This window comes from Macaca thibetana, chromosome 12 (assembly GCF_024542745.1).
Source record: "Macaca thibetana thibetana isolate TM-01 chromosome 12, ASM2454274v1, whole genome shotgun sequence".
Classification (NCBI taxonomy): domain Eukaryota; kingdom Metazoa; phylum Chordata; class Mammalia; order Primates; family Cercopithecidae; genus Macaca; species Macaca thibetana.
In genome coordinates this window covers 39,740,007-39,767,216 of record NC_065589.1, presented here as the reverse complement: position 1 = coordinate 39,767,216, position 27,210 = coordinate 39,740,007, and the positions used below count along the sequence as shown (strand labels likewise).

The following is a 27,210-nucleotide window of genomic DNA, read 5'->3' as shown; positions in this document are numbered from 1 at the left end:
TGGTGAAACCCTATTTCTACTAAAAATACAAAAAATTAGCCAGGAGTGGTAGCGGGCACCTGTAATCTCAGCTACTCTGGAGGCTGAGGCAGGAGAATTGCTTAATGTTTCATGTTTAAATTTTCTCTATTTTATGCAATGTTTCTTTACTTTTTAAAAAATATTTTATTATAGAAAATTTCATACATATGGAAAAGTTCAGAAATATCAATCAAAACTACAATGAGATACAGAAAATAATATAAGGAGCCTCCTTACACCTATCAACAAACTTTAACAATTTTTTCTTTTTTTTTTTTTTTTTTGAGATTCCCTCTGTCACCCAGGCTGGAGTGCAATGGCACGATCTTGGCTCACTGCAACCTCCGCCTCCCAGGTTCAAGCTATTCTCCTGCCTCAGCCTCTTGAGTAGCTGGGATTACAGGCATGTGCCACCACGCCCAGTTGATTTTTGTATTTTTAGGTTGAGATGGGGTTTCACCATGTTGGTCAGGCTGATCTCAAACTCCTGACCTCGTGATCCACCCGCCTCGGCCTCCCAAAGTGCTGGGACTACAAACTTCAATAATTATTAACTCATAGCCAATCTGATTTCATTTATATTTTTACATACATTGTTCATATTAACTTAATGGGTAAATATATTAGTACAACAGTATATACTTAATATTTGTATCTTTTAAATGTTTTATATTCTTGTGTGTTTTGTTATACCCTTTTTTAAAATGAATTCTGGACACAAAAAATAAAATACTGGTATTCATACTGGCATTTTGATATTACACTAAACACTCAAATACTGATATTGTCATTTTGCTTTGTGCTTCACTAGCAGGTGGGGCCTAAGCACTAAAACGCTTGCTTTATGCCTACATAACTCAGTCCTCTGTAGAACAATGTCTTGATTACCTCTATATTACAACTTTATACCAAAATCTTTATTCCTTAACTACAACCACCATATATCCACATTGCCTTAAAAACAGGTTAAACAGAAACATTTTTTTCTGAAAACTTTTCTTTCAAAGCAGTATTTACAGTATTATCCAGCAGAAGCACCTGTACTTTATAACTTACAAATTTTACCATTACAAAATTCATACAGTATCATAAGGCCAAAAAAGGAACTAAAAACGTAATGCATTTTAGAGTAATCAGTGGCATTGTGTCCTCTCCTAAGCATATATATACCCACCATTTCTGTCCTTTAGTAGTTTATTGATGATGTTACTAAGGTCAGCAATTTCAGAGGCGGCAGGGATTGAGAAGGGAACATCATCTACAGCATATCTATAAAAAGGAAATGATATGTCAAGATCAAGTCTACAGATATTTGAACAAATATGCTTTTACGAATTCAACATACATTTATTGGGTAAATAAATTCCAGACATTTTGCTACATGTTGTAAACAAAAATGAATTAAAACATGATCTCTGTTCTAAGAAGAGGCTGAAGTCTGGTAATCAAATAGAATGAAGTCATATAAGAACAACGTCATTAGGTGACATGTATAAAGAGAACAAAGACATCACAGGTCATTTTAACCATAGAAAAGGAGGGCAGGGGAGCAGAGCCTGAAAGGATGCACAAAAAAGATAACTGTTAAGCTACATTTAGAAAAGTGATTAGCCAGGCATGGTGTCATGTGCCTGTAGTCCCAGCTACTTGGGAGGCTGAAGTGGGAGGACTGCCTGAGCCCAGGAGGTGGAGGTTGTAGTGAGCTGAGATCACACCACTGCACTGCACTCCAGCCTGGGTGACACGGCAAGACCCTGTCTCAAAAGAGAAGTGAGTTTTTGCCAGGTGAGGGAAGGGTAGGCTGGAAGAAGCAGTGTGCAGGAAAGCAGGGAGAACATCAAAACAATAGCTAGGAGTTGTTAAACTGCCCAACCAGCCATTTCCAGAAAGTCTGATTTTGCTCTAAAGTGACCAAAGGCTAAAGAGATACACATGGAATGCTTTAAATATCATGTGAAATCATTTTCACTTTTTTTTTTGCAGGCAATGAAGAACTATCATAGCTGTGCAAATTAGAAATATCATCAGATTTTATTTAGTTAGATGTTTCTGGCTGCACAGTGGACAGTGAAACAGAGGAACACATGACAGGAGGCAGATCAGGAGACTCTTATAAGAGAGACTGTGAGAAAATATTAGCAAATCATGTGTCTGATAAGGAACTTGTATCTAAACTATATTAAGCACACTTACAACTCAATAATAAAAAGACAACACAATTTTTTAAATGGCCAAATAGGGACATGAAAACGCTCATCACTAGTCATCTGGGAAATGCCAATCAAACACAATGAAATATAATTTCACATCCACTAGGGTGCTATAATTAAAAAGACAGCTAATAACAAGTGTCAGTGAAAATAGGGAGCAACTGGAACCCTGATTATTGCTGGCAGTAATGTAAAATGGTGCAGTTGGTTTGGAAAACAGTCTGGCAGTTCCTCAAAAAGTCAAACATGCAATTACATCTGACCCAAAAACTCCACTTCTAAGTATATATGCAAGATAAATGAAAACATACATCCACACGAAAACTTGTACATGAGTGTTCACATAACAACTATTCATAATAGACAAAAGGTATAAACAACCTAAGTGCCCATCAGCTGATGAATGGAAAAACATGGTACATCCATTTAATGGCCTATTATTTGGCCATAAAAAGGAATGAAGTGCTAATATATACTATGACATAATTAAACTATTTTTTAAAAATCATAGTAAGTGAAAGAAGCCAGTCACAAAAGATCACATTATATGATTCCATTTATACAAAATGTCCAGAAGAGATAAAGTTACAGAGCTAGAAAGCAGATCAGTGGTTGCCTAGGGCTGAGGGTATTATTTAATAAACAGCTCAAGGATGATGAAAAATGTTCTAAAATTGATGGTTGCACAACTCTGCAAATATGGTGCTGATGATCCTCAAACCACACTTTAAGCAATAAGGCTATAGCTATACATTTATGTATATAATTCACATATATGTATATTCTTGTGTGTGTGACAATTATATTAGCCCCCCACCACACCATTTTACTGACCAAAATATTAAGCAAAAAGAAAAAGCAAGAATTTTATTTATTTATTTATTTTTTTTGAGACAGAGTCTCACTATGTTTGCCAGGCTGGAGTACAGTTGAACTGATCCTGGCTCACTGCAACCTCTGCCTCTCAGGCTCAAGCGATCCTCCCACCTCAGCCTCTCAAGTAGCTGGGACCACAGGTGGGCACCACCATGCCTGGCTAAGTTTTTATATTTTTGGTAGAGACGGGGTTTCACCATGTTGCTCAGGCTGGTCTCAAACTCCTGATTCACCGTGTTGCTCAGGCTGGTCTCAAACTTCTGAGATAAGCAATTTGCCTTCCTCGGCCTCCCAAACTGCTGGGATTACAGACATGAGCCACAGCGCCCTGCAAAGAATTTTAATTTCTACGTTTTTTAACCTTTTGGAGGGCCTAAATTCAAACACACATATGACATGTATCCATTCATTTCAGGGGTTAAAACACTATGGCCTATTATCTCTTACAACTTCATGTCAATCAACAATTATCTCAAGGCTGGACGCAGTGGGTCATGCCTGTAATTCCAGGAGTTTGGGAGACCCAGGTGGGCGGATCACTTGAGGCCAGGAGTTCGAGACCAGCATGGCCACCAATGCAAATTCCTGCCTTTACTAAAAATACAAAAATTAGCCAGGCTTGGTGGTATATGCCTGTAATTCCAGCTACTCGGGAGGCTGAGGTGGGAAGACTTGAGCCCGGGAGACGGAGGTTGCAGTGAGCCAAGATCCCTCCATTGCAGTCCAGCCTGGGCAACAGAGTGAGACTCTGTCTCCAAAAAACCAAAACAAACAAACAAACAAAAGCCCCAAATATTTCAAAAAATGTTATTTTAAGAAAAAAAAAAACCTTCTTTCAATTAAAATACACAGTGGTTATGTTAATGCATCACCACATTCCTAGAGAAGTATTAAGGCTCTGTATATAAGTACATATACTCAGGTGCATTGATGATACGATTTACGTATACTTTCAGCAACAATACAAGAGGAGAGAAGATTATTTACTAGCTCTCCTCATAAAGCTACAAACAAAACCACAGGTATAACTCAGGTGGGAGTTTCCTAGTTTATGGCTAACTTTAGCTTATTAACACAACAAATATGTATTATCATTTTCACTGAAAAAATGTGACATTTTTTGTTGACTCAGCCAATCCAAGAAGCTTAATATATAGTCCCTGCCCTCAAGAGACTTCCAATATAGTTGGAAGAGACCAGGCAAACACAAAGAAAACTAACAATGCAATATATAACACAAGGCAGCATATAATTAGTTTTCGAATGAATGCTAACAGACCTTGAGACCACTGGTTAAAATGTTTATATACCTATATAGATATATAAAAATGGTAAATATGTTTACGTTTATATATTAATGCGACTTATATATAAATACATGATAAAGTATATAATGTATTTATAGTATATACATGTATATATAAAAATAAATCAGTAACTAAATCGACTTCATACTTATCAAAAACCAACTCTACCATAACCCCATGGTCAGAGCTCCACTTTCTAACCTGGTTTAGAAAGCATCTTCTATCACCTACTTCAAAAAAAAAAAAAAAAAAAAAAAAAAGACATGTTTTCAAAAACTGTGAACCACCACTAGCAGACACCCTATAGCGACAAGGCCCACTGTTCATTTTAAATTACACATATAAAATGTTTCATTGAGAAAGCAAACCTGAAGCCCTTCAGTCTCCTCCACACTCACAATTCAAATTATATAGAACCTGCGAAGCCGGTTAGAAAGGAGGTAATCTCAGAAAAAAGGGTGGGGATGACAGCAGAAACAACCAGGGATCCGCAAGGTCATACCAAAGGGGTGGTCGGAAAGGAACTGGGGAAGGGAGCGAAGGGTGGAACGCTTACTTACTTCTTGTTATCAGTGTAGAAGCGTGTTTGGAGCTGAGCCATGGCGAGTACACACACGACTTGCCCACGGAAACGTCGGTTAGCAGACCCACAACAGGGAGCTCCTGTCTTGCACGACTACAAAGAGGTAGCTCAAAATTAGACTGCACAGGTAAGCGAGGAGCTGCAGTCTAAGCCTGGACTCTGCTTTCTCTCCTCCAGTCTCCTCCGCAGAAAGCACGAGGCTGCCCTTCTACAGACGGCCAGACCACAAACATCGACTACCTACTCCTAGATTTAGGAGTCATCGATTAGAAAAGCATTCTTAAAGGTAGCATGTCCCTTTAATCATTGTTAGAATTCTTCCCATACATGTGGGCCTGTTATCGATTAGGAAAAAGATCCCACTCAAATCCGCTTTATTAATAAAAATTTTTTTTTCAAGAGGCTGTCCTGAGCCTGGGTAGTTCAAACACAGCTCCTAGTTACTACAAGTCTCAGAAAGCATCGCTTCTCAAACGCTGTGACCACTGGGAATTGTAGTCTTTTACTGCCACGCTGCCCTCAGAATATCTTATTTGCATTAAATCCTCCAGATTCCAGCCAGATATCAAATTTCCTCTGTCTTCAGCTTTTCTTGACTAACGCCTTGCCAGTTTTTTTTTTTTTTTTTTCTCATACATATTGCCAAACAGATCTCACTCTGCAGAGATTTTTCCTAAGTCTCGCCTCTAACTGAGGGTTTTAGAGAGAGGAGAGAGGCGGAAATACGAAAAAAGAACCAATGGGAGAGGAAACGGTCGACGGTGGCCGACAGTGGTCTTACTCTCGTGGGACTGCGCTGCGCGTTCCCGGTGGGGTGCGCCTGCGCATTATGCTGGTCTCCATGGCGGGGCCTCGGAGCCAAGACGAGGTTGAGTAGACTCGTTTTGAATTTTCTCCCCTCTGCTCCGGCGGACTTCCCATCTCGCCTTGTGGGGCTATTGGCGGCGGCAGGACTGGAGGAGTCAGAGGTTTGGCAGCGCTGTCTGCGCAGACCTACCAGACGCTACCTCCCACCCCCCCCCTTTCTTCCTCCTGCCTCCTCCTCCTCCCGTCACCTCCTGACCCGCCGAAGCTCCCAGCAACTGCCGGCCCCCGCCCCCAGCCGTAGCCGGTCACTGGCCGCGCCCTCCGCGCCAAGCCGGATAGCCTTTTCGGGGTCCTACATGGCAGGGCTTCCGACCCCCGGCCTGGGACGGGGCTCGCAGGCCGCAGAGGGACAGGCTGGAGAAGGAGGAGGTTAGGTGTCTTGAGGAGGGTTGCTGAGCCCAAGGACGCGCCATCGCCGCGGAGAAGGAGCGGGACCCCTTGGGGGGAGCGCCCAATGTGTGGTCCCTCACGCCTACCCGCACCTTGCTTTTTAGGGTTCTGTTTCTCTTTCTGAGCCCTTTTATACCTTATGTTTAGAAGGAGAAAATCATCCTCCCACACCTTCTCCCCGACTTTTTGCCTTTTTTGTCCTGAAGTTACCCAAAGGCCTATGTCATGTTCTCAATATTCCCAAGAATTACTCTAATATAGTTGTGTTTCTGAGGGAGGATGGATGGAGATAACTATCCTGATCCCAATGTCACTTTTTAAGGCATTCGCTTCAAGAGACAAGCAGTTTAGAATCAGGCAGAACTGGATTGCAAAATTTGTGGGCAGAGCGGTATGTGTGCAGGTGAAGACAACTAAAGCTTTCCTTTTTTACGTTGTTTAAAGATGTCCTACTGTAAGGTAGACGCCTCATGTTTAAATAAACTCCTAATATTTAAATAGAGAATGAGAAGAGATTTAAACAATTGGAAGAAAACAGTAATTTTTATTAGAGAGCAATGACAATAAAAGTAGGACTCTTTTCAGTTTACTCACCTTTGTCGGTCGGAATGCGGGCCCTGGAACCAGAATTGCTGGGTTCAGATCCTGCCTCTGCTACTTGATTAACCTTTCTGTGCCACACTTTTATCAACTGTAAGAATTAACTGCGGCATCGGAAGCACTCAGTATATGTTAAATTATTATCATAATAGTTACCAATTCCAGTTTAACTAGAAGCTTTGCCAGCGTGAATGGGTAAGGGAGAATAGCCACATTGAGTGGAGGAATAAAATTAGAAAACCTCTGTGCTGAAGTCCAGGAGATCACTTATTAGGCTTGGGCTTGCTAATGGAAGTGATGGTCGTTTAACTATGTGGTTATTGTAGTGGTGAGGATTTACACATTAAATAAGTCATGGGCACCTGAAGCTTGAAACGCTTTCTTAATGAAATCTTGCCATTGAATCTGTACTTATTGATAATATATCATTGGTTAAAATATATATAAAATATAATTGATCAGCAGGTTAATTCATTTTTATCATTAATTTGAAATTTATCAAAATGAGAATATACAGTACCTGACAGAGTCAATATAGTTTGATCTTAATTTGAATTGAAAATTAAGATCAGGAAAATAAAGAACCTGAATATATGCTTAATAATGTAAGACTTTCAGTTTGCAAAACAGAAGTCCTGACTTGACTAAAATATATTTTTCATTTGACGGAGACCTTTAGTTAAGGAAAGATTAGTTTTAGCATTCAATATAAGTAAATACCCAGCATTATGTTTTACAGTTTTTTCCAACAATGATTTATGTGTCATGTTTGGTGTTGCCTCCAAGCAGTACCTGGGATAGCTGATGCTTTTACTTTGAGTCTTTTTCTTTACTTGGAACATTAATTGTAAGCTTTTGGTTGGTAATCATTTTTTATGAGATGTATTTACTATATGGTCTTCATGGAGACACATTGTTATCTGGAGAACCACAGTTTGGAAAATACATTTCTCTTAAAGTTTCTTGTTTTATATCCATATAATGCCACAGTATGGTAGGATACAAAGACTCTGTAGGGCTCTGGAGTCCTAATTGTTTTTTGTGTTTTTCTTTTTTTCCAGTTTGGTTATGAATCCAAACTTAATGCACTCTATCTTAAGCAAGTTTCTTGACAGTTCCAGTTTTCTTGTCTACAAACAGAGACAAAAAAGATCTACCTCAGAGTCATTGTAAGGATTAAATAAATTTGTAAAGCTCTCAAAGAGCAGCCTAATTCCAGCACGTTGGGAGGCTGAGGCAGGCAGATCAGCTGAGGTCAGGAGTTCAAGACCAGCCTGGCCAACATGGTGAAACCCCATCTCTACTAAAAATACAAAAATTAGCCAGGCGTGGTGGCGGCTGCCTATAATCCGAGCTACTCGGGAGACTGAGGCAGGAGAATCGCTTGTACCCGGGAGGTGGAGTTTGCGATGAGCGAAGATACCGCCATTTCACTCCAGCCTGGGCGAAAAGAGCAAAACTCGATTTCAAAAAAAAAAAAAACAACTCTCAAAGAGCAAAGAGGTAAAAAGAAGTTTGTTTGTGCAAAGTAAAAAATGGGTAGAAATGGATTACAGGGAAACTTATAGGGAGAAAAAACCATAAATAAAACTGGCATTGTGAACACCAGCCTTAGATTTTTTTTCCCTGAAAATTAAAAAGTGCTTTTTTTTTTTTTTGAGATGGAGGGATTTTTTTTTGTTGTGGTTTTTTGGTATTTTTCAGTCTCCCTCTGTCACCAGGCTGGAGTGCAGTGGCGCCATCTCGGCTCACTACAACCTTGGTCTCCCGAGTTGAAGTGATTCTCCTGCCTCAGCTTACCGAGTAGCTGAGACTACAGGTGCCTGCCACCACGCCTGGCTAATTTTTTGTATTTTAGTAGAAACGGGGTTTCACCATGTTGGCCAGGATGGTCTCGATCCCCTGACCTCGTGATCTTCCCACCTCAGCCTCCCAAAGTGCTGGGATTACAGGCGTGAGCCACTGCACTGGCTGAGATGGAGTCTTGCTCTGTTGCCCAGGCTGAAGTGCAGTGGCATGATCTCATCTCACTGCAGCCTCTGCCTCTGGTTTCAAGTGATCCATGCTTCAGCCTCCTCAATAGCTGGGATAACAGGCTCCTGCCACCACTCCTAGCTGATTTTTATATTTTGTTGTTGTTTTCTTTTTGAGATGGAGTCTGGCTCTGTTGCCAGGCTGGAATGCAGTGGTGCAATCTTGGCTCACTGCAACCTCTGACTCTCTGGTTCAAGCGATTCTCCTGCCTCAACCTTCCAAGTAGCTGGGATTACAGGCACACGCAACCACGCCCAGCTAATTTTTAGTATTTTTAGTAGACACAGGGTTTCATAATGTGGCCAGGATGGTCTTGATCTCCTGACCTTCTGATCCATCTGATCGGCCTCCCAAAGTGCTAGGATTACAGGCATGAGCCACCACACCTGGCCTGTTTTTTGGTTGTTTTTTTTTTTAAGTAGAGATGGGATTTCACTATGTTTGCCAGGCTGGCCTCCCAACTCCTGACCTCAAGATCCACCCACCTTAGCCTCCCAAAGTGCTGGGATTGCAGTCATAAGCCACTGCATCCAGCAGAAAATTTAAAAATTAATGTAGGTTGTTTATATATATTGGCATACATTTAAATTTCGATGTTTAGCATAACTTTATAAACTGATCCTTTAAAAATAAATTATCCTATTAAAATATTTGTGAATTAGTCTTGATTTCATTTTTGTCACCAATTCATAGTAATTTTGTACATACTATAAAAGGAATGTCATTTACCTACCTCTAAAAGATGAGGTAAATTTTATTTTCTAAAGTACTTTTGAGCAATATTTATTTATTGATTGATTGATTTTTGAAACAGAGTCTCGCTCTGTCGCCAGGCTGGAGTGTAGTGGTGCGATCTTGGCTCCCTGTAACCTGCGCCTCCCAGGTTCAAGCAATTTTCCTGCCTCAACCTCCGTAGTATCTAGGACTACAGGCACGCACCACCACACCTAGCTAATTTTTTTTTGTATTTTTAGTAGAGATGGGGTTTCACCATGTTGACCAGGATGGTCTCCATCTCTTGACTTCGTGATCTGCCCACTTTGGCCTCCCAAAGTGCTGAGATTACAGGTGTGAGCTACCGGCACCCAGCCAAGCAATATTTTTTAATGTAGTTAAGATCTGGCGCTGATAATGAATAGATTTAAAGATGTTTTACATCTTAGGATCTTAACCAAGATACCTGGAATTAAACTCAACTTCAAGCTGCTTTCTCTTTAATTATCCTGTTTGGGGATTTATTCTCAGATTATTGGTTTTAACAATAATGTTTTAATACACAGAAGTCTATGAAGGATACTCAACAACATGATTGGATGCTAAGACCTTTTTTTTTTTTTTTTTTGTATATTACACATAAGAAATTACTTCCAAAATTTTGAACTGATAGAATTGCTGTTGAATAAGATCACAACAGCAATGGCCCAAGTATGGTCCTTGAAAGAGATATGACAACAATCTGAATAATCTCTACCCCTCTGCCATACATTCACTGTATAAAAACAACAAAAAGCCTTTTCTTCCTAAAATAAAAACACTGAGCTACTAATTTTACAGATGCTTTCCAATCTTTACTTTTGGTATAAGATAAAATCCACTTTTTACATGTGATAACAAAACATTCTAGAAAACAATTTGCCAGCAAAATGTAATGCTTTAGTGTGTTTTCTGAAATCCAATCATTAACTTTAGGCTCCATATTTAATATTTTCTTTTTTGCTCTCTTTATCTAATTGTAATACTTCTTGCTTAAGAAATAAGCCAGTCAATTCTAGGGTTTGGGAGGTAGGGTATGGGGAGAAGAGCTTTTATTTTCAAGCTTCTTGTGGCTCCAAAAGATGCTGTAATAGTAAATATTTTCATCGATGAAAATGTAATTTGCTAGACATCTTTGTTTCAGTGATAGTTATAATATGTGAGAATTTAAATATTCCAAATCCCTCATTTTAGACAAGGAAACAGGCACAGATTGTCATCTGTCCCAAGATACATGCAGTTATCTGTAAAGTCAGTCCTTGTCTTTAGTTCTTTTCAACTGAGTCAATTGATGGTTCTACCACACCAGGCTGATAATGGTTATTTTAAAATAAAACCTTCATAACAAAATCTAATGCATTTCTTTATGTGTGGAAAAATAAAATATACATTAAATACCTTCTCATTACACAGAAAATGCTGCTGTGAAGACCCAATTAAAGCTTTCACATAAATGAAGCTACAGCTATCATGATTTAGTGCCCCCAAAGAAAGAACTTCGGTGGACAAGAAAGGACATTTCTGGGGGTAGTAGAATGCTTGAGGCCTCCAATTTAAACCTGACCCACTATCTGAAGGTAATGTTTTTTAACTAATTGAAAGTAACAACTTTATTTTAAAAAGTTAACTATTGTCTATTACATATTTAAAAAGTCAAATTACCCTTTGTATAAGATATTTTGTTCAATTTATGTTTATCAGTTGGAAAAAACCTTTTTTTAAAATTATACTTTAAGTTCTAGGGTACATGTGCACAACGTGCAGGTTTGTTACATATGTATACGTGTGCCATGTTGGTGTGCTGCACCCGTCAACTTGTCAGCACCCATCAACTCGTCATTTACATCAGGTATAACTCCCAATGCCACCCCTCCCCCCTCCCCACCAATAGGCCCTGGTGTATAATGTTCCCCTTCCTGTGTCCAAGTGATCTCATTTTTCAATTCCCACCTATGAGTGAGAACATGCGGTGTTTAGTTTTCTGTTCTTGCAATAGTTTGCTGAGAATGATGGTTTCCAGCTTCATCCATGTCCCTACAAAGGACATGAACTCATCCTTTTTTTATGGCTGCATGGTATTCCATGGTGTATATGTGCCACATTTTCTTAATCCAGTCTGTCACTGATGGACATTTGGGTTGATTCCAATTCTTTGCTATCATGAATAGTGCCGCAGTAAACATACGTATGCATGTGTCTTTATAGCAGCATGATTTATAATCCTTTGGGTATATACCCAGTAATGGGATGGCTGGGTCATATGGTATTTCTAGTTCTAGATCCTTGAGGAATCGCCATACTGTTTTCCACAATGGTTGAACTAGTTTACAATCCCACCAACAGTGTAAAAGTGTTCCTATTTCTCCACATCCTCTCTAGCACCTGTTATTTCCTGACTTTTTAATGATTGCCATTCTAACTGGTGTGAGATGGTATCTCATTGTGGTTTTGATTTGCATTTCTCTGATGGCCAGTGATGATGAGCATTTTTTCATGTGTCCGTTGGCTGTATGAATGTCTTCTTTTGAGAAATGTCTGTTCATATCCTTTGCCCACTTTTTGATGGTGGTGGTTGTTTTTTTCTTGTAAATTTGTTTGAGTTCTTTATAGGTTCTGGATATTAGCCCTTTGTCAGATGAGTAGATTGCAAAAATTTTCTCCCATTCTGTAGGTTGCCTGTTCACTCTGATGGTAGTTTCTTTTGCTGTGCAGAAGCTCTTTAGTTTAATTAGATCCCATTTGTCAATTTTGGCTTTTGTTGCCGTTGCCTTTGGTGTTTTAGACGTGACGTCCCTGCCCATGCCTATGTCCTGAATGGTATTACCTAGGTTTTCTTCTAGGGATTTTATGGTACTAGGTCTAACATTTAAGTCTCGAATCCATCTTGAATTAATTTTCGTATGAGGAGTAAGGAAAGGATCCAGTTTCAGCTTTCTACTTATGGCTAGCCAATTTTCCCAGCACCATTTATTAACTAGGGAATCCTTTCCCCATTTCTTATTTTTGTCAGGTTTGTCAAAGATCAGATGGCTGTAGATGTGTGGTGTTTTTTCTGAGGGTTCTGTTCGTTCCATTGGTCTATATCTCTGTTTTGGCACCAGTACCATGCTGTTTTGGTTACCGTAGCCTTGTGGTATAGTTTGAAGTCAGGTAGCGTGATGCCTCCAGCTTTGTTCTTTTGACTTAGGATTGTCTTGGCAATGCGGGGTCTTTTTTGGTTCCATATGAATTTTAAAGCAGTTTTTTCCAATTCTTTGAAGAAAGTCATTGGTAGCTTGATGGGGATGGCATTGAATCTATAAATTACCTTGGGCAGTATGGCCATTTTCACAATATTGATTCTTCCTGTCCATGAGCATGGAATGTTCTTCCATTTGTTTGTGCCCTCTTTTATTTTACTGAGCAGTGGTTTGTAGTTCTCCCTGAAGAGGTCCTTTACATCCCTTGTAAGTTGGATTCCTAGGTATTTTATTCTCTTTGAAGCTATTGTGAATGGGAGTTCATTCATGATTTGGCTCTCTGTTTGTCTGTTACTGGTGTATAAGAATGCTTGTGATTTTTGCCCATTGTTTTTGTATCCTGAGACTTTGCTGAAGTTTCTTATCAGCTTAAGGAGATTTTGGGCTGAGACAATGAGGGTTTTCTAAATATACAATCATGTCATCTGCAAACAGGGACAATTTGACTTCTTCTTTTCCTAAGTGAATACTCTTTATTTCTTTCTCTTGCCTGATTGCCCTAGCCAGAACGTCCAACACTATGTTAAATAGGAGTGGTGAGAGAGGGCATCCCTGTCTTGTGCCAGTTTTCAAAGGGAATGCTTCCAGTTTTTGCCTGTTCAGTGTGATATTGGCTGTGGGTTTGTCATGAATTGCTCTTATTGTTTTGACATATGTTCCATCAATACCTAATTTATTGAGAGTTTTTAGCATGAAGGGCTGTTGAATTTTGTCAAAGGCCTTTTCTACATGTATTGAGATAATCATGTGGTTTTTGTCTTTGGTTCTGCTTATATGCTGGATTACGTTTATTGATTTGCGTATGTTGAACCAGCCTTGCATCCCAGGGATGAAGCCCACTTGATTGTGGTGGATAAGCTTTTTGATGTGCTGCTGGATTCGGTTTGCCAATATTTTATTGAGGATTTTTGCATTGATGTTCATCAGGGATATTGGTCTAAAATTCTCTTTTTTTGTTGTGTCTCTGCCAGGCTTTGGTATCAGGATGATGTTGGCCTCCTAAAATAAGTTAGAGAGGATTCCCTCTTTTTTCTATTGATTGGAATAGTTTCAGAAGGAATGGTACCAGCTCCTCCGTGTACCTCTGGTAGAATTTGGCTGTGAATCCGTCTGGTCCTGGACTTTTTTTGGTTGGTAGGCTCTTAATTATTGCCTCAGTTTCAGAGCCTGCTATTGGTCTATTCAGGGATTCAGCTTCTTCCTGGTTTAGTCTTGGGAGAGTGTAAGTGTCCAGGAAATTATCATTTCTTCTAGGTTTTCTAGTTTATTTGCGTAGAGGTATTTATAGTATTCTCTGATGGTAGTTTGTATTTCTGTGGGGTCGGTGGTGATATCCCCTTTATCATTTTTTATTGCGTCTATTTGATTCTTCTCTCTTTTCTTCTTTATTAGTCTTGCTAGCAGTCTATCAATTTTGTTGATCTTTCAAAAAATCAGCTCCTGGATTCATTGATTTTTTTGGAGGGTTTTTTGTGTCTCTATCTCCTTCAGTTCTGCTCTGATCTTAGTTGTTTCTTGCCTTCTGCTAGCTTTTGAATGTGTTTGCTCTTACTTCTCTAGTTCTTTTAATTGTGATGTTAGGGTATCAATTTTAGATCTTTCCTGCTTTCTCTTGTGGGCATTTAGTGCTATAAATTTCCCTCTACACACTGCTTTAAATGTGTCCCAGAGATTCTGGTATGTTGTGTCTTTGTTCTCATTGGTTTCAAAGAACATCTTTATTTCTGCCTTCATTTTGTTATGTACCCAGTAGTCATTCAGGAGCAGGTTGTTCAGTTTCCATGTAGTTGAGCGGTTTTGATTGAGTTTCTTAGTCCTGATTCTAGTTTGATTGCACTGTGGTCTGAGACACGGTTTGTTATAATCTCTGTTCTTTTACATTTGCTGAGGAGTGCTTTACTTCCAACTATGTGGTCAATTTTGGAATAAGTGCAATGTGGTGCTGAGAAGAATGTAGATTCTGTTGATTTGGGGTGGAGAGTTCTGTAGATGTCTATTAGGTCTGCTTGGTGCAGAGTTGAGTTCAATTCCTGGATATGCTTGTTAACTTTCTATCTCGTTGATCTGTCTAATGTTGACAATGGGGTGTTGAAGTCTCCCATTATTATTGTATGGGAGTCTAAGTCTCTTTGTAAGTCTCTAAGGACTTGCTTTATGAATCTGGGTGCTCCTGTATTGGCTGCATATATATTTAGGATAGTTAGCTCTTCCTGTTGAATTGATCCCTTTACCATTATGTAATGGCCTTCTTTGTCTCTTTTGATCTTTGATGGTTTAAAGTCTGTTTTATCAGAGACTAGGATTGCAACCCCTGCTTTTTTGTGTTTTCCATTTTCTTGGTAGATCTTCCTCCATCCCTTTGTTTTGAGCCTGTGTGTGTCTCTGCATGTGAGATGGGTCTCCTGAATACAGTAAACTGATGGGTCTTGACTCTTTATCCAATTTGCCAGTCTGTGTCTTTTAATTGGATCATTTAGTCCATTTACATTTAAGGTTAATATTGTTATGTGTGAACTTGATCCTGTCATTATGATATTAGCTGGTTATTTTGCTCGTTAGTTGATGTTGTTTCTTCCTAGCATCGATGGTCTTTACATTTTGGCATGTTTTTGTAGTGGCTGGTACCAGTTGTTCTTTTCCATGTTTAGTGCTTCCTTCAGGGTCTCTTGTAGGGCAGGCCTGGTGGTGACAAAATCTCTAAGCATTTGCTTGTCTGTAAAGGATTTTATTTCTCCTTCACTGATGAAACTTAGTTTGGCTGGATATGAAATTCTGGGTTGAAAATTCTTTTAAGAATGTTGAAGATTGGCCCCCACTCTCTTCTGGCTTGTGGAGTTTCTGCCGAGAGATCTCTTGTTAGTCTGATGGGCTTCCCTTTGTGTGTAACCCGACCTTCCTCTCTGGCTGCTCTTAATATTTTTTCCTTCATTTCAACTTTGATGAATCTGACAATTATGTGTCTTGGAGTTGCCCTTCTCGAGGAGTATCTTTGTGGTGTTCTCTGTATTTCCTGAATTTGAATGTTGGCCTGCCTTACTAGATTGGGGAAGTTCTCCTGGATGATATCCTGAAGAGTGTTTTCCAAGTTGGTTCCATTTTCCCCGTCACTTTCAGGCACACCGATCAGACATAGATTTCGTCTTTTCACATAATCCCATATTTGTTGAAGGCTTTGTTCATTTCTTTTTCCTCTTTTTTCTTTACACTTCTCTTCTCACTTGATTTCATTCATTTGATCTTCAATCATTGATACTCTTTCTTCCAGTTGATCGAGTCGGTTACTGAAGCTTGTGCATTTGTCACGTAATTCTCGTGTCATGGTTTTTATCTCTATCAGTTCTTTTAAGGACTCCTCTGCATTGATTATTCTAGTTATCCATTCTTCCATTCTTTTTTCAAGATTTTTGGTTTCTTTGCGCTGGGTACGTAGTTCCTCCTTTACCTCTGAGAAGTTTGATTGACCGAAGCCTTCTTCTCTCAACTCGTCAAAGTCATTCTCCTTCCAACTTTGATCAATTGCTGGTGATGAACTGAATTCCTTTGGAGGGAGAGATGCACTCTGATTTTTTGAATTTCCAGCTTTTCTACCCTGCTTTTTCCCCATCTTTGTGGTTTTATCTTCCTTTGGTCTTTGATGATGGTGATGTACTCATGGGGTTTTGGTGTAGGTGTCCTTTCTGTTTGTTGGTTTTCCTTCTAACAGTCAGGACCCTCAGCTGCAGGTCTGTTGAAGTTTGCTTGAGGACCACTCTAGATGCTGTTTGCCTGGGTATCAGCAGTGGAGGCTGCAGAAGATACAATATTGCTGAACAGTGAGTGTTGCTGTCTGATTCTTGCTCTGGAAACTTCGTTTCAGAGATGTGCCCAGCTGTGTGAGGTGTGAGGTGTCAGTCTGCACCTAGTGGTGTATGTCTCCCAGTTAGGCTACTCAGGGGTCAGGGACCCACTTAAGCATGCAGTCTGTCCATTCTCAGATCTCAGCCTCCGTGCTGGGAAACCCACTGCTCTCTTCAAAGCTGTCAGACAGGGTCATTTACCTCTGCCGAGGTTTCTGCTGCTTTTTGTTTAGCTATGCCCTGTCCCCAGAGGTGGAGTCTACAGAGGCAGGCAGGCCTCGTTGAGCTGCAGTGGGCTTCACCCAGTTCAAGCTTCCTGGTGGCTTTGTTTATCTACTTATGCCTCAGCAATGGCGGGCGCCCCTCCCCCAACCTTGCTGCTGCCTTGCAGTTAGATCTCAGACTGCTGTCCTAGCAATGAGGGAGGCTCCATGGTCCTGGGACCCTCTGGGCCAGGTGTGGGATATAATCTCCTGGTGTGCCGTTTGCTAAGACCCTTGGTAAAGTGCAGTATTAGGGTGGGAGTTACCTGATTTTCCAGGTGTTGTGTGTCTCAGTTTCCCTTGGCTAGGAAAAGGGATTCCCTTCCCCCTTGCACTTCCCAGGTGAGGCGATGCCTCGCCCTGCTTCAGCTCTCGCTGGTCAGGCTGTACCAGCTGACCAGCACTGATGGTCTGGCACTCCCCAGTGAGAAGAACCCAGTACCTCAGTTGAAAATGCAGAAATCACCCATCTTCTGTGTTGCTAGCGCTATGAGCTGGAAGCTGGAGCTGTTCCTATTCGGCCATCTTCGGAAAGAACATTTTATACCTGGTTATTTAATATTAATATCTTCATTCTTAAAAACTTTACTTTGACAGGGCCGGTCATGGTGGCTCACGCCTGTAATCCCAGCACTTTGGGAGGCTGAGGCGGGCGGATCACGAGGTCAGGAGATCGAGACCATCCTGGCTAACAGCGTGAAACCCTCATACAAAAAAAATTAGCCCAGCATGGTGGCGGGCACCTGTAGTCCCAGCTACTCTGGAGGCTGAGGCAGGAGAATGGCGTGAACCCGGGAGGTGGAGCTTGCAGTGAGCTGAGATTGTGCCACTGCAGTCCAGCTTGGGCGACAGAGCAAGACTCTGTCTCAAACAAACAAACAAACAAACAAAAAAGTTTACTTTGACAGAGTTAATTGGCAGTTAGGGATAAAAATTTATAGCATGTACTGGCATTCAGGATAGCTGGGAAAATCAGCTGTTTTAAGTCACTCTGCAGTTGTCCGGATTGAAGAAGATAAAGCAAATTGATGGAAGAAAGGAGGAAGGAAGAATAATACTTTTTACTGCATCCAAATTATTTTTTTAAAGTGTGTCTGTAATTTAAAAATGTACTTTTAATCTCCATTTCAACAATAGCTTAGGTCAATTGTCATATTAAAACCCACTTTTCTGTATAGAAACTATTTTCATATTTTCTCAGTGTAACCACAAAAAGCTTCTTTAACCCATAGATTTTCATTCCCAGAAGGCAGTAGAAAATATAGTTATTTTTATTCCATTGGCAAAATCCCAATATGGGCAAAATTCTGCAGTAGGTGGTTTCTGTTTGGCAGTCTTTCTCTGTCAACGTACTCACCACCCCTTAACTAGTGTACTTACCTAAGGCAGTCACACTTCCCTCAGTCTTCACTGCAGCATTCTGTGCAGGCCCACTGAATCCCTCTAAGTTCTTTGAGTCTCACCTGTACTTGCTTTCTCACCTCCAAGTAAAACTTTTCACTCCCTCAGGGTAGCTCTTTTAAACTCGTTTTAAAGGAAGACATCTGTCCTTACATAAATTTATACAAATTTGTTAATAGCTGATGTTCTCTCCAGAGTTTTTTTCTTTTTAAGAAAAAGGGCTTATTGATGTCAATGAAAATTTTACTGATGAAATTTCAGAGTGAGTGAGCAAAAGTAAATAAAGTAAAAAAAAAAAATTTAGGCTAGTAAAGGGTAACTTGCAGTGGGATCAGAGTACCTGTCAGGAAACTGGGAATATTTAGAATTCTTACCCTTAAGCTATTGGCACTTTTTACAATTTCTTCCTAAACTCCACTTCTCAATCTGTTCTACCTAATGTTTTTTCACTGGCTACAATGCCTGCATAGTTACAGCTCTAGTTTTTGGATGGTGTCAGAGATAGAGCTTTTTGTATGTTAGGGTACTGCTTCTAATTAAATTTCAACCAGCAAAAGTTGCAAACAAAAAGGATCAAATAATTTCTTTTAACATCTTTAATTTGTTAACCTATCCAGAAAAAGATTTAAAGCTATGGATTTTTGACTAATAAAGGCAGAAGGGAGCTTTGTTTATTGCCTGAAAAAAGTTCCTATTGTAATAATAGAGTACGGGCTTTGAAATAAACACATGTAGGTTTGAGTTCTTGCTTAGCCACTCAGCATATTTGTAATCTTGGGAAAGTTACTTATTCACCTATCCTATATGTACATTGGAACAAGTAACTGAATCACAGCGTCGTTGAAAGGGTTGAATAAAATGATATAGGTAAAACTCTTAGCGTAGTACCTTACTATGGTAAATGCTCAATAAATGATAACCTTATAATTTTGAGCAATGAACCTCATCTTTTTCTATAAAATGGTGATAATAATAGGTCCTATATCACAGAATAGTAGAGTGATTGTTGATGATTCTAGCTAATAATTATTTAGGATAGTTGAAATTCAATACATTTTATTTTGTAACTATGACAATTAAATTCATAATCTTAATTGATCTATCATAATAGTGCTTATATTTTAAAAGTCAAAGAGCTCTCAGAAATATTAAGAAATTTTTTTAAATCTTGATGTCATCATGTTTAGACAGTGAATATTCAGTTTACTTTAGAAAATTAAGCCAGATGTAGTGGCTCACACTTGTAATCCCAGCACTTTGGGAAGCTAAGGCGAGCAGATCACTCAAGGCCAGGAATTCCAGACCAGCCTGGCCAACATGGTGAAGCCCGTTCTGTACTAAAAATTAAAAAAATTAGCTGGGCATGGTGGCGCATGCCTGTAATCCCACCTACTCAGATGGCTGAGGCACAACAATCACTTGAACCTGGGAGGCGAAAGTTGCAGCGAGCCAAGATCGTGCCACTGTACTCCAGCCTGGGCGACAGAGCGAGACTCCGTCTCAAAAAAAAAAATTTTGGGTGCAGTGCCTCACACCCATAATCACAGCACTATGGGAGTTCAAGGTAGGTGGATCACCTGAGATCGGGAGTTCAGGACCAGCCTGACCAACACGGAGAAACTCCGTCTCTACTAAAAATACAAAATTAGCCGGGCGTGGTGGCACCTGCCTGTAATCCCGGCTACTCAGGAGGCTGAGGCAGGAGAATTGCTTGAACCTAAGAGGTGGAGGTTGCAGTGAGCCAAGATCGCTCCATTGCACTCCAGCCTGGGCAACGAGTGAAACTCCGTCTCAAAAAAAAAAAAAGAAAAAAGAAAAACTGTATTTATATCGTATTCTTGACAATTTATTTTAGAATAGTAAATTGTATTCCTAATAGGAAAAAAGCAAGAAAAAAGATAAATTTTTTAAAAGTTATATTCCTAATAGGTATTTTATTTTTAATGAGCCCCCCAGTAGGACCTTATTTGCAGTTGAATTTAACTTTGTAAAAAGTTTCCTGTTTTAATAGAGTTCTTTTGTATTTCTGTTCAGTGCACATTGGAAGTCACTCAATAAATTATAGTTAAATGAATTTTAAAAGTCAGGATAATCAGCTCTTAGAAACAAAAAATCTTAGTACTATTATTATATTTTTTGAGATGGAGTCTCGCTCTGTCGCCAGGCTGGATTGCAGTGGCGCAATCTTGGCTCACTGCAAGCTCTGCCTCCCAGGTTCATGCCATTCTCCTGCCTTAACCTCCCAAGTAGCTGGGATTACAGGTGCCCACCACCACACCTGGCTAATTTTTTTTTTTTTTTTGTATTTTTAGTAGAGATGGGGTTTCACCGTGTTAGCCAGGATGGTTTTGATCTCCCGATCTCGTGATCCGCTCACCTCAGCCTCCCAAAGTGTTGGGATTACAGGCGTGAGCCACTGCGCCCAGCCGATCCCATGTTCTTTTGTTTTGTTTTGAGAGGGTCTTACTCTGTCACCCAGGCTGGAGTGCAGTGATGTGATCAGAGCTCACTGCAGCCTTGAACTCCTGGGCTCAAGTGATCCTCTCACCTCAGCCCTCTGAGTAAGTAGCTAGGACTGCAGGCACAAGACATCACACCTGGCTAAATTTTTTAGGTTTTTGTAGAGACACAGTCTTGCCTTGTTGCCCAGGCTGGTCATGAACTCCTCCCCTCAAGTGATCTTCCTGCCTTGGCCTCCCAAACCACCAGAATTACAGGCGTGAGCCACTGTATCTAGCTCCCATGCTCTTTGTCTAGTATATTTATGAGATGTTCGTGGATTTTAAAAGTTAGACAATAATATTGAAATAGAGCTTTTTAGTCATCTAAAAATGTAAAAGTTTTTCAATGTTTTTAAAAGATAGTACAAAAAAATTTTTTCAATGTTTTTCAAAGACAGTATAGAGAAAAGTATATTTAGAATCTCACACTAAGCCCAGAGAAGTTTTGATTATATCAGTTAGATAACTGGAATTTGTTTTTTTCTTTGTGTGGGTTGCCCAGTCTGTTCTTGAACTCAGGCAATCCTCCTGCCTTGGCCTTATGTACAGATTTTTGTGGGATATAAATTTCCAGCTCCATTGGGTAAATACGTAGTAGTGCACTCTCTAGGTAAGCCTATGTTTTAGCTTTGTAAGAAACTGCCAAACTATCTCCTAAAGTGGCTATACCATTTTCCATTCCCAGCAACAACAAATGAGAGTTCCTGCTGTCCTGCATCCTTGTCAGCATTTGATATCATCAGTTGTTTTATTTTAGGTATTCTAATAGGTGTTTGTGATACCTAAGTTTTCATTTCATTTGCAATTCTCCTATGACATATGATGTTGAGCATGTTTTCATATGTTCATTTACCATCTTTGCCTTCTTTGGTGAAGTGTATCTTTTCAACATTTTTAAAACTGGGTTCTTATTGTTGAGTTTTAAAAGTTCTTTGTATGGCTGGGCTCAATGGCTCACGCCTGTAATTCCAGCACTTTGGGAGGCCGAGGCAGGCGGATTGCAAGATCAGGAGTTCGAGACCAGCCTGACCAACATGGTGAAACCCCATCTCTACTAAAAATACAAAAAAAAAAAAAAAAATTAGCTGGGCGTGGTGGCGCACACCTGTAATTCCAGCTACTCAGGAGGCTGAGCCAGGAGAATCACTTGAACCCAGGAGGTGGAGGTTACAGTGAGCCAAGATCCTGCCTCTTCACTCCAGCCTGGGCAACAGAGCAAGACTCCATCTCAAAAAAGAAACCAAAAAACGTTATTTTTATATTTGGGATACAAAGCCTTTATCGGAATGTATTTTGCAAATATTTTCTCCCAGTTTGTAGTTCATCTTCTCATTTATTTGACATTGTCTTTTCCAGAGAGCAGAAGTTTTTTATTTTTATTTTTTGAGACAGAGTTTCACTATTGTTGCCCAGGCTGGAATGCAGTGGTGCAATCTCAGCTCACTGCAACCTCCATCTCCTGGGTTCAACTGATTCTCCTGCCTCAGCCTCCCGAGTAGCTGGGATTACAGGTGTGCGCCAGCACGCCCAGCTACTTTTTGTATTTTTAGTAGAGACAGGGTTTCACCATTGTGACCAGGTTGGTCTCGAACTCCTGACTTCAGGTGATCCACCTGCCTCAGCCTCCCAAAGTGCTGGGATTACAGGCAAGAGCCTCCGCGCCGAGCTGAGAGCAGAAGTTTTAAAAATACAGTGTTAAAGGCATGATCCATGAAAGAAATAATAAACTGGACTTCATTAAAATTAGTGTTGTATTTAAAAAGTCATTGCCATACCCAAAATCATCTATGTTTTCTCCTCTGTTATCTTCTAGGAATTGTATAGTTTGTGTTTTACATTTAGTTATATGATTCTTTTTTTTTTTTTTTTTTGAGACGGAGTCTTGCTCTGTCTCAGGCTGGACTGCAATGGCGCAATCTAGGCTCACTGCAAGCTACGCCTCCCAGGTTCACGCCATTCTCCTGCCTCAGCCTCCCGAGTAGGTGGGACTACAGGCTCCTGCCACCATGCCTGGCTAATTTTTTCTTGTATTTTAGTAGAGATGGGGCTTCACGTGTTAGCCAGGACGGTCTCGATCTCCTGACCTTGTGATCCGCCTGCCTCAGCCTCCCAAAGTGCTGGGATTACAGGCGTGAGCCACCGCGCCTGGCCTATATGATTCTTTTTGAGTTAATTTTTTAAGGGTGTGAGGTTTGTGTGTACATTCATTTTTTTGCATGTAGATGTCCATTATTCCAGCACCATTTGTTGAAAAGACTATCCTTTCTCCACTGAATTGCTTTTATTCTTTTGTTAAAGATCAGTTGACTGTGCAGATCTATACCTAGTCTCTTTATTCTATTATTTTAATCTATTGGCCGGTTCTTTTGTTTGTTTGTTTTTGTTTTGACAGTATCATGTTATCTTTTTTTTTTTTCTTTGAGACGGAGTCTTACACTGTTGTCCAGGCTGGAGTGCAGTGACGTGATCTTGGCTCACTGCAACCTCTGCATCCTGGGTTCAATCAGTTCTCATGCCTCAGCCTCCCAAGTATCTGGGACTATAGGCGTGCACAACCACACCCGGCTAATTTTTGTATTTTTAGTAGAGATAGAGTTTCACCATGTTGACCAGGCTGGTCTCAAAATCCTGACCTCAGGTGATCCACCTGCCTCGGCCTTCCAAAGTTGTGAGATTACAGGCATGAGCCACCATGCCCCGCCAGTATCATGTTGTCTTGAATAGATTATCATAGGTTTACAGTAAGTCAGGTCTTGAAATTGGGTTGCATCAGTTCTCCAACTTTGTTCTTCAGTATTGTACTGGTTATTCACTTAGGTCTTTTGCCTTTTCACATAAACTTTAAATCAGTTTTTTGATATGCACAATATAACTTGCTGTTTTCTTTTTCCCATTTTTAGAGACAAAGTCTTGCTCTGTCACCCAGCCTGGACTGACTTGCTGTATTTTGTTTGGGATTTTATTGAATGTATAGATCAAGTTGGGAAAAATTGACGTCTTAAAAATATTGAGCCTCCTGGTCTATGAACATGGACTCTCTCTCCATTTATTTAGATATTTGATATTTTTCATCAGAATTTTATAGTTTTCCTCATATGTTTCCTTTGCTTATTTCATTAGATTCATATCTAAGTATCTCTCTCTCTCTCTCTCTCTCTCTCTCTCTCTCTTTCTCTCTCTGGTGCTAACATAAATAGTGCTGGGTTTTGTCTTGTTTTGTTTTTTTGAGATGGGGTCTCACTCTGTCACCCAGGCTGGAGTGCAGTGATGTGATCTCACCTCACTACAACCTCTACCTCCTGGGCTCAAGCAATCCTCCCACCTCAGCCTCCCAAGTAGCTGGGACTACATGCATATGCCACCACACCCAGCTAATTTTTGTATTTTTAGTAGAGACAGGGTTTTGCCATGTTGCCCAAGCTGGTCTCAAACTCCTTGGCTCAAGTAATCTGTCCACCTTGGCCTCCCAAAATGCTGGAATTTCAGGCATGAGCCCCCGGGCCTGGCTGGTATTATGCTTTTAAATTTCAAACTCTAATTAATCATTCATTGCTGGGATACAGGAAAGTGATTGACTTTTGTGTATGAACCTTTTATCCTGCAACCTTGATACCTTGGTAGAATTGTTTATTAGTTCCAGGAGGTTTTTGGTTTTGTTTTGTTTTTTTTTGTCCTTTGGGATTTTGTACAAAGACAGTTATGTCATCTGCATATAAAGACAGTTTTATATCTTCTTCCCAGTCTGTATATCTTTTATTTTTATTTTTATTTTTTTGTTTTATTGCTTTACTAGGACTTTCTTTTTTTCTTTTTTTTTTTTTTTTGAGACGGAGTCTCGCTCTGTCCCCCAGGCTGGAGTGCAGTGGCCGGATCTCAGCTCACTGCAAGCTTCGCCTCCCGGGTTTACACCATTCTCCTGCCTCAGCCTCCCGCGTAGCTGGGACTACAGGCGCCCGCCACCTCGCCCGGCTAGTTTTTTGTATTTTTTAGTAGAGATGGGGTTTCACCGTATTAGCCAGGATGGTCTCGATCTCCTGACCTTGTGATCCGCCTGTCTCAGCCTCCCAAAGTGCTGGGATTACAGGCTTGAGCCACCGCGCCCGGCCTTACTAGGACTTTCAATACTATGTTGAATAGGAGTGATGAGAGGGGCCATCTTCACATTGTTCCCAATCTTAGGGGAAAAGTATCTAGTTTTTCACCATTAAGTATGATGCTAGCTGTAGGTTTTTTTTTTTTAGTTGTGCTTTATCAAATTAACAGTCACCCCTTTACCTAGTTTGTTGAGAGTTTTTATCATGATTGGTGTTGGATTTCATCAAATGCCTTTTCCTTTTTTTTTTTTTTAATTAAATAAATAGAGGCTGAGTCTTACTGTACTGCCCAGGCTAGTCTCTAACTCGTGGCCTCAAGTGATCCCACCTCAGCCTCCCAAAGTGTTGGGATTACAAGTGTGAGCCACCAGGCCTGGCCTGCTTTTTCTGTGTCTGTTGATATGATCATACAATTTCTGTTGATGTGATGCCTAATGTAATTCTAATGCCTTTTTATGTGATGGATTACATTAATTTATTTTCACATATTGAACGAGCCCTGTGTACCTGTAATAAATCCTATTTGGTTGTAGTGTATGATTTTTTGGTACATTTGTAGAATTGATTTGCTAATATTTTATTGAAGATTTTTATATTTATGTCATAGGAGATATTATTCTATAGTTTTCCTTTTTAAAAATATCTTGCCAGGTGTGGTGGCTCATGCTTGTAATCCCAGCACTTTGGGAGGCCTAGGCAGGTGGATCACCTGAGGTCAGGAGTTCAAGACCAGCCTAGCCAACATGTTGAAACCCCATCTCTACTAAAAATACAAAATTAGCCAGGTGTTGTGGTGTGCGCCTGTAATCCCAGCTACTCGGGAGTCTGAGAAGAGAGAATCGCTTGAACTCGGGAGGCAGAGGCTGCAGTGAGCCAAGATTGCGCCACTGCACTTCAGCCTGTGCAAGACAAAATGAGACAAAACTCTGTCTCAAAAAAAAAGAAAAAGAAAAGAAAAAAAAAATCTTTATCTGGTTTTGGTATTAGGGTAATACTGATCTTGTAGGATGAGTCAGGAAATGTTCCTTCTGCTTCTGTTTTCTTTAAGATGTTATAGAGCATTGGCATATTTCTTCTTTAAATGTTTGGTAAAATTCACCAGTAAAACATCTGGGCCTATTGCTTTCTATTTTGAAGGTTATCAATTATTGATTCAGTTTCTTTTATAGAAATTTACCTATTTAAATTATGTATTTTACTGGCTTTAATTCACAGTAAGCTTGATTACTTTTTCTTTTTAACAGTTAAATATTCATGCTGATAGGACATACGTCTCATTATACAGGACACTTTCTTTCTTTCTTGTTTTTTCTTTCCAGCTTTTAAGTTCAGGGAGTATGCGTGCAGGTTTGGTACACGGGTAAATTGCATGTTGTGGGAGTGTGATGTACCAATTATTTTGTCACTCAGATAATGAGCATAGTACTTAATAGGTAGTTTCTTGATCCTCATCCTCCTCTCACTTTCCAACCTCAAGTAGAATCCAGTGGTCTGTTCCCCATTTTGACACAGATGCTTTCTGAGGTTTATACTGTAAATATAGTCACAAAAATTTATTCTCATTTAGATAAATCTAGAGCTGTCTCCTGAAAGTGTATCTTTGTTGCTACAAAAATGTTCTAGAATTCTTCGAGGGCCTTTGATTGTTTTGAATATTAGGGAAATGTACAGTGGCAAATAATGTCACCAGCTTCATTCTGTCCAATACACTTTTCATTTAGTCTGAATACCTGTACTTTGAACTACGTTCATGAAACTCCTGTTTTATTTAATTGAGATTTGAAATTTCGTATGTCCTACTCTTTTATAGTGTCAGTAGAAAAGTATAATTTTGTTACGTATTAGTGATCTAAGCTGAATTTTCCAAAGTTCTTTTTTTTTTTTTAATCTCGCTCTGTCGTCCAGGCTGGAGTGCAGTGGCGTGATCTCAGCTCACTGCAACTTCCATCTCCCAGGTTCAAGCTATTCTCCCGCCTCAGCTTCCCAAGTAGCTGGGACTACCAGTGCGTGCCACCGTGCCCGGCTCATTTTTTGTATTTTTGGTGGAGACAGGGTTTCACCATGTTAGCGACGATGGTCTCGACCTCCTGACCTTGTGATCCGCCTGCCTCAGCCTTCCAAAGTGCTGGGATTACAAGAGTAAGCCATTGCACCCGGCCCAAAATTCTTTAATTCCAGAAAATTTTAGATCTATGTGAACACCTCAGTACATTGAAGAAATTTCTATTACCTTGC

At 40.1% G+C, this 27,210-nt stretch overlaps 3 protein-coding genes across 6 annotated transcripts in view; 1 reads left to right on the top strand and 2 right to left on the bottom strand.

Moving 5' to 3' along the window:
- WDR12 (WD repeat domain 12) overlaps nucleotides 1–5,073 on the bottom strand; it is a 33,477-nt gene extending 28,404 nt beyond the window's left edge. The window contains exons 1-2 of the mRNA XM_050751029.1: nucleotides 4,975–5,073; nucleotides 1,196–1,290 (exon numbers count right to left, since the gene is read on the bottom strand). Coding sequence (XP_050606986.1) covers nucleotides 1,196–1,290; nucleotides 4,975–5,015 — 136 coding nt within the window. The 5' untranslated portion in view covers nucleotides 5,016–5,073. The remainder of the gene's footprint in view (nucleotides 1–1,195; nucleotides 1,291–4,974) is intronic.
- SUMO1 (small ubiquitin like modifier 1) overlaps nucleotides 1–27,210 on the bottom strand; it is a 1,087,495-nt gene that overhangs the window by 735,387 nt on the left and 324,898 nt on the right. The gene's annotated exons all lie outside the window — the stretch shown is intronic.
- CARF (calcium responsive transcription factor) overlaps nucleotides 5,774–27,210 on the top strand; it is an 82,016-nt gene continuing 60,579 nt past the window's right edge. For 3 of the 4 annotated variants that reach the window (XM_050750826.1, XM_050750823.1, XM_050750824.1), the window contains exons 1-2: nucleotides 5,774–5,865; nucleotides 11,055–11,218. The gene's annotated coding sequence lies outside the window, so the exon portion shown is untranslated. Of the gene's footprint in view, nucleotides 5,866–6,576; nucleotides 6,658–11,054; nucleotides 11,219–27,210 lie in introns of all 4 variants that reach the window. The other variant, XM_050750825.1, reaches the window with a different exon arrangement.